At 34.6% G+C, this 18,131-nt stretch overlaps 3 protein-coding genes across 4 annotated transcripts in view; all 3 read right to left on the reverse strand.

Moving 5' to 3' along the window:
* Hr96 (Nuclear hormone receptor HR96) overlaps nucleotides 1-3,039 on the reverse strand; it is a 45,483-nt gene extending 42,444 nt beyond the window's left edge. The window contains exon 1 of the mRNA XM_071693075.1: nucleotides 2,885-3,039. The gene's annotated coding sequence lies outside the window, so the exon portion shown is untranslated. The remainder of the gene's footprint in view (nucleotides 1-2,884) is intronic.
* Nucleotides 3,040-5,667: 2,628 nt separating this feature from the next.
* On the reverse strand, nucleotides 5,668-10,170 carry LOC139765546 (uncharacterized HIT-like protein Synpcc7942_1390). The gene is made up of 4 exons (XM_071693080.1): nucleotides 10,035-10,170; nucleotides 7,983-8,219; nucleotides 6,765-6,837; nucleotides 5,668-6,237 (listed from the first exon to the last, which is right to left on the reverse strand). Exons 1-4 carry the CDS (start codon nucleotides 10,128-10,130, stop codon nucleotides 6,146-6,148), a joined length of 498 nt encoding a protein of 165 aa, XP_071549181.1. The 5' UTR covers nucleotides 10,131-10,170; the 3' UTR covers nucleotides 5,668-6,145.
* A 1,680-nt stretch (nucleotides 10,171-11,850) lies between these two features.
* Nucleotides 11,851-17,914, reverse strand: LOC139765545 (uncharacterized). Of its 2 annotated transcripts, none has more exons than XM_071693077.1 (4): nucleotides 17,653-17,914; nucleotides 15,095-15,202; nucleotides 13,411-13,554; nucleotides 11,851-12,805 (listed from the first exon to the last, which is right to left on the reverse strand). In XM_071693077.1, the coding sequence occupies exons 1-4, from the start codon at nucleotides 17,908-17,910 to the stop codon at nucleotides 12,320-12,322; spliced, it is 996 nt and encodes a 331-aa protein (XP_071549178.1). In that variant the 5' UTR covers nucleotides 17,911-17,914; the 3' UTR covers nucleotides 11,851-12,319. The 2 variants fall into 2 exon arrangements, with proteins under 2 accessions (XP_071549178.1, XP_071549180.1); XM_071693079.1 differs by lacking the exon at nucleotides 17,653-17,914 and adding an exon at nucleotides 16,833-17,040.
* Between the last annotated feature and the right edge of the window lie 217 nt (nucleotides 17,915-18,131).

Raw genomic sequence — 18,131 nt, forward strand, 5'->3', positions numbered from 1 at the left:
TTCGCTAAGAATCCTACATCCAAAATTGTTTTCATTCAATTTTGTTAACAACAGGATGATAAATATATGATACACGTCACTACAGTTGAATATATAAAATGATATATTCTGAGAAAAAGATGGACAGATGAATAAAGATGAAATAGTGACATTACTAAAGCTAGAGCTACTTTAGATGAAGAGAAATGTGGAAGTATAATATTTGAAATATGAATATTTGAAACGTTATTATTTACTGTGAGCAATGGAGATATTCTGCATGCAAAGTTTGGAGTGTAAATGGAAAATTTCCTTACTTCATATATCAAGAGAAACCATAGATTAACAGGCACTAATATTGGTGTACAGTCCTATGATCACTTTGGCAGACTGGCTGTAAGTTAAGTATGAGTGTAAGTGAATTCATAATGTGCATTCACTTGATCAACCCAACATAAAAGAGAAATGGAGCTAAAGACAGAAGCTGGATTGATATAAGTCTTTAAACAACTACAGGATCATCTATAAAAGTACAAGACAACGTAAAAAATAAAGAAACTTCATTAACCTGGAAGATTTTGTCAAGAATTTTTCAATAAAATTTTTGTTTTTTTTCATTACTACAGTTATCTATATTTGGTTTACAAGTCTTGTGACATTATGTATATACCTAGTATGCAATAAAACGTCTAAATGATAAAGGAAAATTTTGAGCAAAAATTGTAGAAATGCAGTTCATGGATAGAAAACCATCAAAAGCCCAGCAAGTCATCTCATAAACTTTGAGACAACCATACTGGTATGAACAGGCTTATAAATTTTTGATGTCAAATTTCTACAGAAATCTTCTGTTGGAAGGTAATGCAAAAAATTAATGGTATCACTTTAGTTTTCATTCATTTCAATATCATACTGCAAAATCATATTTTTGAACAGCCAAATTAATGACTTGAAGATAATCTGAATTATTTTTTTCTGTACACTGAAAAGCAAAATATTTTCTTTTTAATATGATAAAAATAACAACTGATAAACTTTGTAACACAGTAATCAGCGTTACACTTTCTTCTAAAGTAGCTTCTCACTTATCTGAATACTGATATATATTATCCCCATACAGGAATTCCTATATCATATTCCAAAGTGACAGCTTAGAGATGATGTTTCTTTGTTTAATCCTTCAGTTATGAACGCTTATATGTTTAAACATACAGTAAACTAGTGCTTTAATCATCATGTGGCACTGACAGACTTAAATATTGGTGAGTGATTCTGATTGCATTGGTAGTATAATGCTTAAAAAGTAGAATAAGATAAGAGTAACATGATTTGCAGCATTACTAGTACAGTATCTTTCATTCTACAATATTAGATAAGGTGGTAACGGTAAAAGTTATCAAAATCACGGAAACTGTGAGGTTAATCAATACAAAAGATGAATCCCTTTGTCAAAAATCTACAGAATCCATATATTACCTCTCCAAGCCTCCTCTAACAGCTGAGTTATCTTAATTTTGATATTACTTGAAAAGTACATTAATAATACAATCACCATTACAGGCCATTATTGGGCACTGTGTCAATAGGAATATAACCAAACACAATCCCAGCTTGCAGGTAGTAATCATGAGATTCCATTAGTTTTCAAATCTTATTAAATCTAAGGTACATACTGGTTGCTAGGGAAGGTCAAATGAGATCTTTATTGATTATGCTGATGTCTGTTACATACTGGTTGCTAGGGAAGGTCAAATGAGATCTTTATTGATTATGCTGATGTCTGTTACGTGTTTCGCATACTTCTTCAGTACCAAAATCAACATTTACCCTAATCTTCACTATGCTCACCACCTTCATCTTATTCAGTATCAAAGAATACGAAAAATCTGCAAATCATTCTCATAAACTCATATTCTATTCTTTAAACATGCCAGTATGCAATGTGGCCACACAGGGGATAATGTACATCAGGAAAAATGAGGGGTTAACTGACGTAAATCTAATTTTACACATGTAAAAAAAAACCACACCCAGTAGTTGAAGTCATACTGTAATTGAAATATAGCAACATAATATCTATCTGCTGTTGGGGTCTGCACAACTGTTCATAATGTTGTCTATTTGCAGACATCTGGCACCATTTGTATGGAACTCAATCATGGTTGCTGACTGGTGTATTTCACTTAACATACTGAATGCTAAGATGAATCCTGACTGCTGGGAAGGTCAGGTGAGGTTTTCATCAGTTCTTTTGATTTTCTACATATTACCATTAATGAACCTCACTTTTTATTTCGATCATCACATATGACGGGAATGTTACCTTATTCAATTTCATTCAAGGAAATATATAGCTTAAATACACGTCTCCAAAACTGTTTTTTGCATTCTCCAGATACTGCTCTAGCACTGTGGAATATAATACCTCAATATCTAAAGACAACAGTAGTGCAGAGCCTAACTGTACTTTTACCCTTTGTGCTTCATATACAGTCTGAGGAAATGTTTACATATTTGGGCGATCATTAATAGAAGCTAAATTTAGGGCGATAGCTTCGACGAAATGAAACAAACAATTCACCGAGAGGAGATACACGCTAAAGAAACAGTAAAAGCTTTCATACATAAGCGTATAGTATTCCTAGCCCTACATCAAATCAAACTGTAAGGAACAGCAACTTTTAAGGAGACTATTGGGTATGTGAGGATGATGCCAAGCCATGAGATGCAACACTATGATAACTAGCAATTACTAGGTGACCATGGCGTCTTATAAGATAAACATAGAGGCCAGTCCACCCCCGGATATGGGTGTCAACTACTACCACCATCATCTGACACTTCTGACACCATATTACAACATACTCTATTCTCGATTAATTCACTTCTAAAACACCCAGCTTACCTTCTCACGTGGGTAACTAAGGTATTATGATGTTTTCTGAGGATGAGACACTATGACAAGGAATCACGTGAACGCCAAATTACTGAATATTACGGAGATCTTCCTATGAATCATCTTTTGTTTACGTTTATCAGAGTACACTGTCCGAATGCGTCGACTTGACCTTGACTTTGGTATGCAATGACAAAAATTTGATAAATTCTGCACCTTTCAATAATAGGTTATTTATTTCACAACGCTTCTTCTACATCACTGAAGCAGTGAGATATTTCTAAAGTATTTTCCACGCAGGAGAAGTAAGCCTTTAAAGAATACACACCCACGGAGAGTCGCTTAAAATTACAACCATTTTCTCAAATATTAATTTTCATAGAAAGCTGTATTATTAAAGGAGTAACTATTAAAATTTAAGTACATCCCGAAGCATTACCTAATGTACTTAAATATGTTTTGATATTACCATCATGTTAGAAGATACGTTGTATTAATACATATCAGGTATGAGTTTGATTCCATGGTCATGTGGAAACATTTGGCCTTATATCTGGCAATTAAGGAGTTTCTTTTTCCAAAAAATCGGTAGAAATAAAATTAATCTACATTGAGCAATGACTGATTCACACTCTGATCAAGGTCAAAGACCTAGCGATTGCTGATTCATACTGGGATTAAGGTCAAACATCAATAGCTTAAACTAAAACCAAAAGGAAATATATACATACATATATATATATATATATATATATATATATATATATATATATATATATATATATATATTATATATATATTCTATTGGTACAAGAATTTCCACTGTATAGTAGAGTATCATGACAAGAAAGCCTTGACCTACTCAAGTATATCAAAAAATATGCATTGACCTTACAGTAGTTAACTAAAGATGGGGTGTTGTGAGTTCTTTTGAGACATGGAATAAATTATGTACAGAAGAGCCATTTCAAGAGGATGGATCACTATAGCTGGAGGGGATGGATCCCTTCAGTTGGAGGAGATGGACCACTACAGTTAGAGATAGATCACTAAAGTTGGAGAGAATAGGTCACTGTTGGATGGTGATAAATCATATCAGTTAAAAAGGTTGGAGCACTTCAGTTCAAGGGTATAGATCGCTACAGTTGGAGTGGATGGATTGCTATTGGTGGGTGATGAATAGCAACAAGGTGGAGATAAAACACTACATGTGACAGGGATATTCATCAGCACTGGATTGGCAAATCTTTGCTCTCTGAAACTAATGAATGAATTGAATAAGCAATGGTATGCCCCTAAAGAAGGATTCAGAATTATTGAAGTAACAATGATACAGGCATTCAGTCTCGCCCAATTGTTTCCAGGTGACGTGTTTACTTATCTGAGCAGATGTTGGTATACATTTATGTTCCTGATTCTGTAATTTATTAGGCCTTTACCAAGTATAGAAAGTTATCCTCTGCCAGTTACAGCAGCCTAAGTACATCAAGAAGGAAGGATGCACAGTAGGGAAAAGCCATGGGAAAAAAGTCAGATCCTTGTCACACAAACATCTTATTGAGAAAAAGGTTGGTAGAGCTTCAAGCAATATGATGGTAATACTTGGGATTATAAAAGTGGAAATCATATATAAACCAGGGTAGGTTAAAGAAAAAACATTAGAGATGGGGAACTTGCATAGTATAGCTGGAATTAGGACACATAATGAAAATTGGGGGTGCGAGAAGGTGGTTTGCTGTAAGGTAGAGTCTAGGAAGGCCCATAGATAAAAATCTTGCATGCAAATAAGGCTATGCAGACTGTATTGCAGACAGGTTAATCAAGAAAATATGCAACACTACAGTATAAAGTACATAAAGGAAAGAAAAAAGTGGAAGCTATGGACACGTGTAGTATGTTCTTATTAGGGTTGAGGGCATTTTCGATGAAGATATTAAAGAAGTGATTGAGGATTAGATGCAGTGGAACCATTTTGTGTATGTTGGTCTTACTTGACAAATCAACTTAGTGTAAAGTGAAAAAGTGAGAAGCACTTTCACAAGTGAGGAAGTCTATGTCTTACTTCATCACACTGAAATTGAGTTTAGAGCATGACTGAGTGATGTTGAGGCTGCTAGTATCTGATCCAGCCCAGTAAATTGGGAATGGAGTAATGGCAATATAGACAAAGATTTCATTTCATGTTCAAACAATAAATTATGCTGGTAATACAAAGTGCATGAAGAAAACAATATATAGAGAATCAGAATAGGTAGTACTATGTGCTACAGATCACAGGACAGAAATTTTCATCTGTGCAGATAATTATGAATAATAAATATTTAGGATACATGCATGTTTAAGATATGTGTATGTACATTTACAGTACTCTGCATCAAATCAGAAACTACATTAAGATTATTCAAAATAAAAGTGTAAAGGTCTAGAGATCTTAAAATGCTGTAACTTCTGTTGGGAATACAGTGCAAGTTTTCAACAACTTTTGGTTTTAGGCTTCTTCATGTCATCATTTGTGTCTTTACTATACATTTGCCACTGTTCTTACTTGGCTAAAATAGGACTTCTAATTCATGTATGAATATTCTATTGAATTGTGAGATTCTTTGCATTCCTGACTTGGGTTCTCCATGATCTGAGTTTCCAGACTATACTACCTTCCTTCTCTCTTTATAAAGATTTTCTGATTAAAGTAACAGGTTTTACTATAAACCAGTACTAAGTTTGTTTCACCAGTTTGAACAATCGTTCCATCAGTTATGTTCAGAATTTTATGGGAAAGATAAAACATTAGAAAATAGAAAATTTGTTTAATGCACCTTAGCTTACTGTAAATAAAATGCTCTAAATAACACACCTTTTCTTTATGATTTGCATACAATCTCCTAAACAAGTCATTATCTGAAATCCAGGGCCTCTTACCTGAAAAACTTATGAAACCACTGGTATATTCTAAAACATGAAAGTACTATGATTAAGGATAATACAACAAAAGTATTTCAATGAATATATACAGAAGGCGAGAGAAACAAAATTTACTAATATATTCATATATATTCATACATGTGTAATAAACATGATACAATGCCAGCACATTATCATGTCAATAACCTATGTAAGAACTTAAGATTTTAAGTATATTTAATGAAAAGTTAAATGTGGTAAAGCATAGGAAGAATAAGAAGATACAGTAGCCCATTTATGCCAGTTACCCTGATAGCCATATCATTTGATGGTCAGTCTTCCATTTCTTCCATTCTTATCATTGTTCTGTTACCCTGGAGGCCATGTCATCTGACGACCTCCAAGAATATGAATATGGAGGTGGTAAACAGACTGGGCTCCATCACGACCAGTGTTTATAACTATAAAAGAAATGGATTAACACTTGTAAGACAAAAGTATTCATAACAGTAAATATGACCTACAGAAATACCCAAGAAATTTTAAAGCTCCACCAATGAAAGCATAATGTTGAGTTAAACAATAGCTAGTACAGTACAGATTTAATTCCAAAGGTAAAAAATTAATAGAGATTTATTGGTGACAAACATAAAAGATACATATGAAAGTATAATCATTAGTAATGTACTTATACCAATACAAAAGGGCTGTCTTCCAACTTCAAAAAAGAGTATATTGTACAAAATCATAACCCTTTTGCAGACTCAACTTTTTACACTCTAAGGACAAAAGTTCAACACACCATCATCAAAGCTTGACTAATGTGCAGAGCAACTTTTATAATAAATTAGTGCAACAGTCTTACCCAACAATATAAACAAATCAAATACATAACATTCAAAGTTAAAAATATTTCATTCCTATATTCATGACTAACACTCCTAGTTTGGAATTTTACAAAACTTGCTACAAACTGAAGCATCCTTACCCATTCGGAAGCCATTATCTAAATTTTCCTGAGCTGCAATTTTGCTGACAGTGATTAGTAAGTGTCCTAAAAGCTGCAAAGAGAAACAGTAATAAAAAAAAATTAAAATTTTGATGACAATATCGCAGTTGACTTACAGGTATATTAATCAAATAGTAGATTAAAGCTTTTCATGTTCATTTCCAATAATCCAAAACAGTCTCATTTATAAATGTCTACAATGCTAAGTCACAAGACCAACATAAAACAGGGTGATAAATATTCCATGTCAAGTGGTAAACAAATCAAGATTCCAGCTAATCAACCATAAAAATGCAGTTAAGCTGTTCATATTATCATATGTGTAACATTTGCAAAAAAAAACAAGATATTACCTTACTTAATCTGGGTATCTACATCATGTCTGGCATATTCTTCACTGAAAGATGCTTACAATATTCGACAAAACTTAAGCATAAACACAGTATGCAGTACTGTACTCATTTAAACCTCAAGAAAATAAAGAGAAAACCTTAATGCAGCTTGCATATTACTATCAAATAAAAATGTCTATCTATAGCAATCTGAGTGACTTTACAGCAACATGAATGACAAGTACAGATAGGAACAAACATACAAAAAAAAACATCAAAGTCAACACTATGTCATGTTTCTGCTAGCCCATCTATAACTGGGTTTCTTTTAATTACCTTAGAAGAGCCGTTACCACATGAAATTCGTGTTTTGTCACCAAATCAAGGTGTTTACCACAGAGTAACAAGAAAATATCTAACCATCTCCCTACATTATCATTATAACAAAACTACTAAAACATCCACAAAACCACTAAAAGTCCAAATCAATGCAACACATTCACATCAGTCACACATCCAAACACAAATGCAGACTTCCTTCAATGTTCAAGAACAGAGACTTCATTATCCAGTGCACCAACATAAACATCTCTTTCTAATTTTTCATCATTCAAAGATTACTAAACAAATTCTTAGTCCCACAGTTAAGTAAGCATACAATCATATGTAAATAAATATGAGAAGCAAGTCATTATACAGTTCTGATATAAAGCAGCAAATATCCACCATGATTATCTTTTAATCTATGCAAGTACTAATGACTTTATTCAAAATCTATAACAAAGTAACTCACTAAATGTGAAAAGCTTTCAAGTCTCACACAAGTAGCGGAAGTGCAAAAAACAGAAAGTTATCGATTGCTCACCTCAGTATCCTGCTCTGTAGCATCACTTAGCATTGGGATCCGTCGTTTAGGGATCAAGAGAATATGAGTAGGGGCTTGTGGAGATACATCACGGAAGGCTAAGCACTTGTTATCTTCATAAACAATATCTGCTGGGATGGAGCGGTCTATAATTTTGTCAAAGATGGTTGGCTTGAGCTTTGAGGCTGTTTCTGCTGAATGTGCATTTCTAACTTCATCACTAAATGGTCGCTTTTTCTGAAATCACAAGGATTATCAAAAAAAAATTATTGCTTTTCTAAAAACAGATCTACTAAACACCACAAACAGTTAAATGTACTGTACAAAAAAGGTATGGACGCTTAAATTTCTCTCACCGAGCATCCATATGAACTTCATATTTGGATGAGATAAAAGGATAAAATTAATTGACTATCTTCATTCCTTTTTCATATTCACTGAAGAAGAAGAACAGTTTAAGCTTACGAATATATGAGTTTTCTCAGATGTAGCAAATATGGTACAGGATGAATAAAAAAATATCATGTGCAGATTTTAAATCTTTACAGAATTTAGTTATATTTACCATATGAGCCAAAGACTGTTCTAAATACATTTCATCCTTACAGTGCTTTATATACTCAACACATTTGGCATGTTAATTGTTTGTAATAAAGTACACCATACGAAAGTATACTCTCCTCTTTTATTCATGCGTGTTTGCTATTTCCCACAATAGTGAGGTAGCATCAAAAACAATTGAGTGAGCCTTTGAGAAAAAAAATCTTCACATGGTTCCTTCCTCTGATTCTTCTTTTGGAAAGTAATAAAGAATTTTTAGCCACTCTTTCCTAATTATAAAATATCTTATAAAGGATTAACAAATTAATACACTGTAAACTAACACTTTAAAATAAACAACAATCTTGAATGTGCTGGACCATGAATTTTGGAATTTTATAAATTTCAGAAATGATTTTCGATATTCTACTGGAAAAATACTGTGGGTTCAGAGGCAAGACACCTGCCTGTCCCATATCATTCAAAATTACAGTAACGATACTATTCATATACTTAAGTTATACACTAAAATGATATATCTTTAACCCTTAACATTTTCATGTTCTATTTTATGCAGCGGGAGGATGGGTTATCCAAGAGACTCATAAGCACTTGCCAGAGGCACCAGTGATTTTTAATGGAAAAATTCTAACATCCCTAAATTTTTACAAAATCACTTGCAATAAAGTAAATTCAACAAGGATCTAACAAGCTGGATATTGATCACAGAAATTTAGAGGGCACACCATGAAGACAAAAAGTGAATAAAAAAAAAGCTCTGAAGATAGAGTGAATATATATGTGTTAAAAATCAAAATGTTACATATTAGTAAAGAAAGCTTGAGGTGTAGGGCTACAGGTGTACAAAAAAATCCCTTTCTGGACTGAAGAACTGACTACTGATAATTCAAATTCAGTACATATTCAAGTGAACACTGATTTTCATAATAATTCTTGCCTGAAAATATTTATTTCAAATGTTATGTTGGCTTTTCTACCACTGTCAGCCACTGTAGGCCTTCCCCCACCAGTGTCAGCCAATGTTAGTCTCACCAACAGTGTCAACATAAGCGAGTCTCTCCATGAGTGTCAGCCACTGTCAGTCTCACCAACAGTGTCAGCATAACCTGGTCTCCCCAACCATGTCAGCCAACGGTGTGGCCTCTCCACCAGTGTCAGGTATTGTCCCTATAGAGGAATACCACATCCTGTGTCTGTGTCTAACTGCTGAAATCAGTAATGAAAATTATGCATCCGTCCTATGCTAACCATGGTTTCCTGTCAACAGAGAAGAAAAAATAATTGCTCCTGTACATTATATACCATAAAATCTATCTGTCGGAATGATCATACTTGATATGCAGTTCTTATCGAGAAATATAATTCAGAGCATTCTAATTGTTCGGCAACGTCTTCGGCCTACCTTCTCTTCTCACGTTGCAATCGACTTACAACATGATTGATATTTGCATAACACGGAGACCTGAGTTACTACAGACGACAGAGTCTTACCATATACGGATTCCAAGGGTCAAAGCTCCTCTGAACAAGTGAAAAGAGACGATAATTGGCAGCAAGCCTCGACATATAACGACCAACTAACGCCATGTTCCCCAGGACTACCAACTTATCAGAAATTTTTTACTCAGATATCAATGTTTTCCTATTCGTAGGCTTAACTGAAAAATTACACCTTTATCATGCATTTTATCAGTAGAATAGTGTACGTGGCATAGATATTTGCCCTCCCGTCGTTTGATAAGGATAAGTTAATGCCTTATAATTAGAGACACTAGCGTTCACCTGCAACTGCAACCATGTGGTCATTGTTGATCCCAAAACGCAAACAAGTATCCCGCTGTGACTCCCAGTGGGGAGTACATGGCATTACAAGAACAACACCCACTGAGGTAGTACCATGACTTGACAAGAACCACTCCTACTGGGGAAGGAACATGACATGATAAGAACCACACCCACAGGGGATTTAACATGACAAGAACCACACCTACTGGGGTAGTACCATGACTTGACAAGAACCACTCCTACTGGGTAAGTAACATAACATGACAAGAACCACACCCACAAGGGATTTAACATAAGAACCATACCCACAGGGGAATTAACATGACAAGAACCACACCCACGGGAATTAACATGACAAGAACCACACCCACAGGGGAATTAACATGACGCACATCCACAGGTAACATGACAGGAACCACACCCACAGGGGAATTAACATAACCACTCCCACTAGGAAAATGACATGACAAGAAATACTCTCATGGGGAAAGTAACATCAAATGACAAGCACTCCCACTGGGGAAACTGACAAGAATCGCTTCCACTGGGAAGTATCATGACATGAATAGACATATTCCCACCGGGAAAGTATCATGACATAAAAACCACTTGTTTGTATGACGTAATATAAATGTGTATAAGTATGGTTTAATCCTCCCCCCCCCTCTCATATTACCTGTGGACTCTAGAAAAATGTTTCTAGGGATTGTTGGATTTACTGCGAATAAGCGGCCTTATGTTTGGGACATGAGTCCTCATGTCAATATTTTTCAAGAGTGGTTATATTTCCCCTTGGTCTAAATCATTTCAACTAAGTGTAGGAAGACCATTGGTATGTATGAATTCTATATATAGAATTTACTTCATAATGTGCTCAAGCTGAAATTTTAACCTATTCTAGTTTTTACCATTTCTAACCTAGAACAACAATTAAAGCTAAGCTATGATCAGAGTAACAAATAAATGTTTGTAATTTGATAGAAATGTTGTTTGGGCTGGTTGTTAAGTTCTGTTGCCAAACAAGACGGATGATCATAGTTTGAAGTTTCCTGATATATTATATCACATAGGTGCATCTAAGCCCACTGACAAAATGCTTGAAAGGTATAAACAGTTGCCTTTACACTGTAGTCCAACTTCTTTTTCCAAAAATCAGGATTCATTGGAAGAGAAAGATTCAGCTCATAGGTTCCCCTGCCATCAGCCTTTCATTCAGTGTTAGGTGCTCCCGTCATTGCTTTGTGAAATTCCTTTTCCAGTTTTTGGGCGTGAGGAATGAATGCCACAAAGCTGCAAGTTTCTTGAGATTGGAGAATTTTATTTTTCGTGAAACTAATCTGAGGACCTGTAAAGTTCAATCTAAATGCGATTTACATTTATGGGAAATATTTTTAAATGTAGACAAAATCACAAATAATGCAGTATTATCTGGAACTGATGATATTTGCTGTTTATAGTTTATGGGGCTTAACCATTCAACAAATGCACTAATAAACTTCACATGGTAATGAAAAGGTTCACGTCAAAATAAATACATCTTTTATTGTACATTAATCATTGTAGTGTTTGGCATAAAAAACATATACATAATAAAATACAGGAATCACCATGATCAAAGGAAAACGCTTAATCTCATCTGTTTATCAAAATAAGAGCAATCTAAAAGAATTTTTTTTGTTAAAAGACTTAGATATAAAAGATTCTTGCATCAGCTTGTCCCTGTTATCTCAATTATGTGTTTCTTGTAGAAGCATTATGATCACTTCTTACTTACTACTACGGGTATGTCCTCATATGGAACTGAAAACCAACAGTATCTATATCCTGAGGAATCTGTATAACAATGGACTTTACATTAAAGGCACTCAAGAGTGCTGATATTGTATATTATCAAATAAGACATTATTACCTGAGGTTATCAAGACTAATCATGTAATGTGATTTTTCTTTTTTATGAAAGCTCTATTCTGTATAACCTTCAATGAATGACATTATTTCTGCCAATATACATAAACTTGACTGTCAGTGTTAGTAGTATCACTGTGAACAGTACTGGAGTTTAACTGCATGTCACAAATGCGTTCTTCTGTCAGTATGGTCTGAAATTTGCTTTGAATCCTAAGAGCCCTTGGAAGTGAGAGTTTTCGAAGTTGAGATGCAATGCTTCTTCCAAAGGCATCAAATTCATCTTCCACAACCTGTGTTACACTGGAGGACATTTCTTGCTCCTGATGTTTTACACCGCTGATGTAGCCATTATCATCTGCATTTGTCCTGTTACTTATGTGTTCCATATAATCACCTTTTTCTTTATGCCGTTTACGAGGCACTGGGGACATAGAAAGACAGCTCTTGTCTGAGTTTTGATTTTCAGTCACAGTAACCTCACACATGCTAGTAGTATTATATAAACCAGCAACAGCAGTCATATTTTCATCTGTGTTGACACTGTCAAGTGTAGGACCTATCACATCAAACTGAAAGAAAATAAAGCAGCTGTGTTTAGTAAATACTTAAAAACATGAGTGTGATTCATATGATTCTGGTTTCATTAACACATTGTTATTTTAACTTTTTAAGATAGGATACTTAATAATCCTTTCACATTCAAATGTTCATGGCTCAAGTGTATCTTTTATGAATAGTTCTGCCTGCAGTATTATTAAGGTGACACAAAAGCTGTACTGAAATTAGTACAGTTTTTACATTTTCAATGTAATTCAGAATACATAAACCTTCTAAGATTAAACATCAGATAAGTTGTTAATCATATAGTAAATGATTAATCATTAAATCTAGTTAAGGGAATTTTTCAATATTGTTTCAGAAATTTATACACAAACTTGTAAATTGAAAGAAAACAGTAATACCCAATAAGAATCATGGAAACTATGAGTTTAAATGGTTTAAAACTGAAAACAATATAGTTTTATCTTTAGGAATCTATCCTTTAACATGAGAAAAGAATGCTTATAGATCTATTATATTTATTCATTACATCTTTACAAGTCACTGGAAAATTTAGAAAATGACATATCACACTACTGGGGCCAGAACTTCAACAGACTTCTAACTCACTAACCTTTTCATGTTTAATAAACCTTTTTACACGAATGGGCTTCAGCATATTCATACTCTTCTGATTAGCTCGCAACCGACACACTGAACAGATGCTGCAATACTTCTCAACTGCCTCTCTGGGTATAAGGGCATACTGGTCCTGAATCTGAAGAATATATTTTTCAGGTTCTGAGTAACAACTTTGACCTAATGGATGAATTTAGACAGCTTATTTGAATTCAAAGTGACCAGTTCAAATAAACCATAGAAAACATACTAATTATTTTGAATTCTGAGAATGATGAGAGCTGGGATGCTGTCTTATATGATTTTGACAAAGCCCTTAATAGAGTCGCCTTCAACATAAATCTGTAAATTAATTGAATGCAGGATAAAAGTAACTAATACTTTGTTGAATAATTAGGGGATAAGGCGAATATCCAAAGTCATGGTTAGTATTCTCATTCAAAAAATCTTAAGACATTGTCAGTTTACAACCTTAAAGGTGTTGAAGACTTTGTGCAATATTAGTCCTACTGAATTTCCTGACTACCAAGATACATTTCCTTTTCATGAGCCACATGAAATCCTTGTTAGTCATGTGAAAGGCGGCAGCCATATTTTTTATCTCAGATAATGAATATCGTAGATTTACAAAATGCAAAGGAAAGTGCTCAAAGAATTCATACATGATATAAGGGGAGCTGCACGAGCCTCAAAAGGACAGAAGAAACTCCTGAGGCAGGAGAAAGAATACTTCCCACGTATTCCCTGCGTGTCGTAGAAGGCGACTAAAAGGGAAGGGAACGGGGGCTGGAAATCCTCCCCTCATTTTTTTTTTCCCCCAAAAAGAAGGAACAGAGAAGGGGGCCAGGTGAGGATATTCCCTCAAAGGCCCAGTCCTCTGTTCTTAACGCTACCTCGCTAATGCGGGAAATGGCGAATAGTATAAAAGAAAGAAAGAAAAATATATATTCATTTTTTTCCACACATATTTGCCATCTCCCACATCAGTGAGGTAGCTTTTAGAACAGAGGACTGAGCCGAAGAGGGAAAATCCTCTAGCCTCCTGCTCCCTCCCCTTTTAGTCGCTTTTTACGACACACAGGGAATACGTAGGAAGTATTCTTTCTCCCCTATCCCCAGGGATAAGATAGTGTGTGTGTGTGTGTGTGTATATATATATATATATATATATATATATATATATATATATATATACATATATTGCGGGCATTATTGCGTGACAGCTGGAGACTGAGTGTGAACGAATGGGGCCTTTGTTGTCTTTTCCTAGTGCTACCTCGCACACATGAGGGGGGAGGGGGATGGTATTCCATGTGTGGCGAGGTGGCAGTGGGAATGAATAGGGGCAGACAGTGTGAATTGTGTGCATGGGTATATATGTATGTGTCTCTGTGTGTATATATATGTGTACATTGAGATGTATAGGTATGTATATTTGCGTGTGTGGGCGTGTGTGTGTGTACATTGTGTATGGGGGTGGGTTGGGCCATTTCTTTCGTCTGTTTCATTGCGCTACCACGCAAACACGGGAGACAGCGACAAAGCAAAATAAATAAATATATAATGAATATATATATATATATATATATATATATATATATATATATATATATATATATATATATATATAGTACTTTCTAAAATAATCCAGCAATTACACACAGATGCCCTTTCCTTACTGCTTTGAATGTTTTCCTGGAAGATGCATGTCCTGCCACATTCTCATGGACACCTTTGATAACACTGTAGAACTCTTCATAACAGACAACTCTCTTAAGTTTGTTGTCCTGAAAACAAATAAGATACATCAATACTAAAATAGTGATGAAGAGAAGATAGGCAAGATAACAAAGTGGAGCTTGTTCTTTCATACAGCGTATGGGACCAACTGCAATGAGGGAAGCATGCCAAAAAAAAGGGTACTTGTGGAGACTGTACATCTATAATACCTAAGGGTGTTAAAGTCAGAAAAAGAAAATCATGAGGCATATGAGTCTACTTAGTATAGGAAACACAGTATAAGAGTAAAACAGTGAGAATTTCAAAGACTTAATTTGGTGATGTTAGAAACAAAGGGTAAGAATATATGTGATTTTGCTTTGCAATTACAGACAGAAAATGCATGATGAAGCACGATGTGGAACAATTCTTTTCAGTATAATAATAAACATTAAGTAATGAGGGTTACAGACTAGAAAAATATTTGGTTTAAGGAAAAAGTTGGTTAAAACACCTTAAAGTCAACAGAACCTCTAGAAACCTCACTTAACTATGTATGTAGTCAATAATCATCTTATTTTGGACATTATTTGAAATGTGTGATTATGGTTTAGTGTTTACTTGTTTTTGGGCAGTGTGTGCATATGTGCACAAATGGAATTCATCAACATGTTATTAGCACACATACTTGAGTATGTTGCACAGCTCAGCAGAAGGGCATAATTTTGTTACAAGTATCATATCAAATATTAGGGCATCTGATCTTCATAGCCATATGTACAGTCATGTACTCACAAGATATAAAATTTCCAGTAACTGGATCCAAACCAGAGACCATAACCATCACATAGAGTTCAAATAATAATTGATATATGGTAACTCCTCTGCTAAGAAAAGTTGGATGATTAAAATGTCATTATGATTTCTTGTTGCATCTTAAGGACATTTACCGTGGGTGTTATAGCCCTCCCCACTACTAATCTTTATGGTTGCTTAGAAAATTAATCATCCAAATAATTTTTCACCTAAGTCATACCTACATTGAAAATTGGTTTGTGAGATTATCTTTTGAAATCAATCAATTAGCAAGGTTGTGTAAAGAGTGTCTACCATTGCTAAAGTTCCTAAGGACTGAGATAATGATGTCAATTCTTTATCTCCTCAAAATCTGGTTAAAACAATTGTCATTAATGTTATCACAAAACTAGAAATCTTGGCCTGCAGAATCCTAAACATTCATACATAAAAACGATTTTGAGAAAAATCTTAGGATGCTTCCATAATTGTAAATGTGAAAAAAATTCCTAAACGAAAATATGTATATGGATGATCAGAATGCAAAACTAAAAACACATCATTATGAATACTAAAGACTGACTGGAACAGTATATGTCAAAATAAAGTTATACAGTAAAGAGAGAAGCTGCACATACCATGGTGCAGGAATATATATATATATATATATATATATATATATATATATATATATATATATATATATATAGGTAATAACTATAGAATGATAATATTCACTATAATCCAGCTAACATACTTCAAATACATTTTACCTCATTATTAAGACAACCACACCTCAATACCCCAATACACTTAAATCTAACTCACTGTTTTGCTTTATCAGTACTTTAATAAAGTATACGTCACTTTAAAGACATCTGTAAGGTGAAGTAAATCACTAACTCTGAGGCATCTAAAATTGGAAAGGGCAACGAGTAACATGACAAAGTCATTGTAATCATTACTCATGAAATGTCACGTTCATTTCTCTTGTGGTTAGAAATGCGGTAATCCTTAGTTAGTCAGTCTTAGGCCGAGCCTAAGTTGGAAATGTGTCATCCCCAACATGAAACGACTGAAGATAGGGTATCTCTCACGTTGCCCAACTTGAAAAGTGTAAATTGGGTTTGGGTACTTAACTGTGACGAGGTTGGAATATACCTATCCTTGATTTATTCAACTTGGTTACGATTTCAGCTCGGCTTTAACCGAACGTATTAGTTCAAGTAAGCTAATAAAAATCTTCAACAGGTATCCCGAACAGAATCTCCCTTTTACTTATCAAATATACAGTTAATTACGCAAGTGTCTTGTGGGAGTTGACTTTTGGCAAAGAATCTTTAATTGGGTGGCCGTCATAGTGCCGAGATTAGAATGTCCCCCTTGGAAATCTTGGGCTAAGTTCAACCGAATTCTAACATCTTGAAATATTATCCAGATCCCATCGTTGACGTACAGGTGAACTACAAAGAAACTTTACTACAAGCACTATTAATTACACCAATCAACAAGCAACACGTCAGCAGTAAGAAGGTAAAATAAAGAAGTATGACGATTTTAGACCCAGATTCCTAATCGGTCCTGTTGCCACACTAGAAATGTATCCCCAAGTTAAGCATGTCACATGGAAACCCAACTATAAACTTTTGAGCGACAGGCAATCATGTCAAAATGGGATCTTCAACGTTAGTTAAGTGTGAGGTTTATGTGTTGATATACCCACTTTATCCTTTTTTGCGACTGCTTCTTCGTTTGAGGCTTGAAGACTGATTCTAAGCAACTTGTTCTTTTTCACATAGAATCGTAATTTGCTGCTAGCATTTTGGGGATCTCTTAGGCATGTCAAAATTTTCTCCAGTTGTACTTTGCTTAGGACAGGTGTTGTTCTTGAGTTTCCAAACTTTACATTACAGTATTCCCTGAAAATTTTCGCATTATCACAGGAGGAAACAACAACAACATGTGAAGCTTCCTCAGCCATTTTGACTTACACAGAAAACGGGGAAACAAAAAAAAATTATGCTGTCCGAACTTGAGACAGGACATGCTAAGATGGAATCAGATATGCCCATCTTAAGTTCGGTAAATAATAGAACTTAGTTGCAACTAATATATACTCATGTCATGTAAATATAGCCTCTTTCCTATAAATAGCAAAGCCGGAATGCAAGTTACAGTTTTTGTTCTGGCGAAACCAGATTC

Source organism: Panulirus ornatus, chromosome 55, assembly GCF_036320965.1.
Source record: "Panulirus ornatus isolate Po-2019 chromosome 55, ASM3632096v1, whole genome shotgun sequence".
Taxonomy (NCBI): Eukaryota; Metazoa; Arthropoda; class Malacostraca; order Decapoda; family Palinuridae; genus Panulirus; species Panulirus ornatus.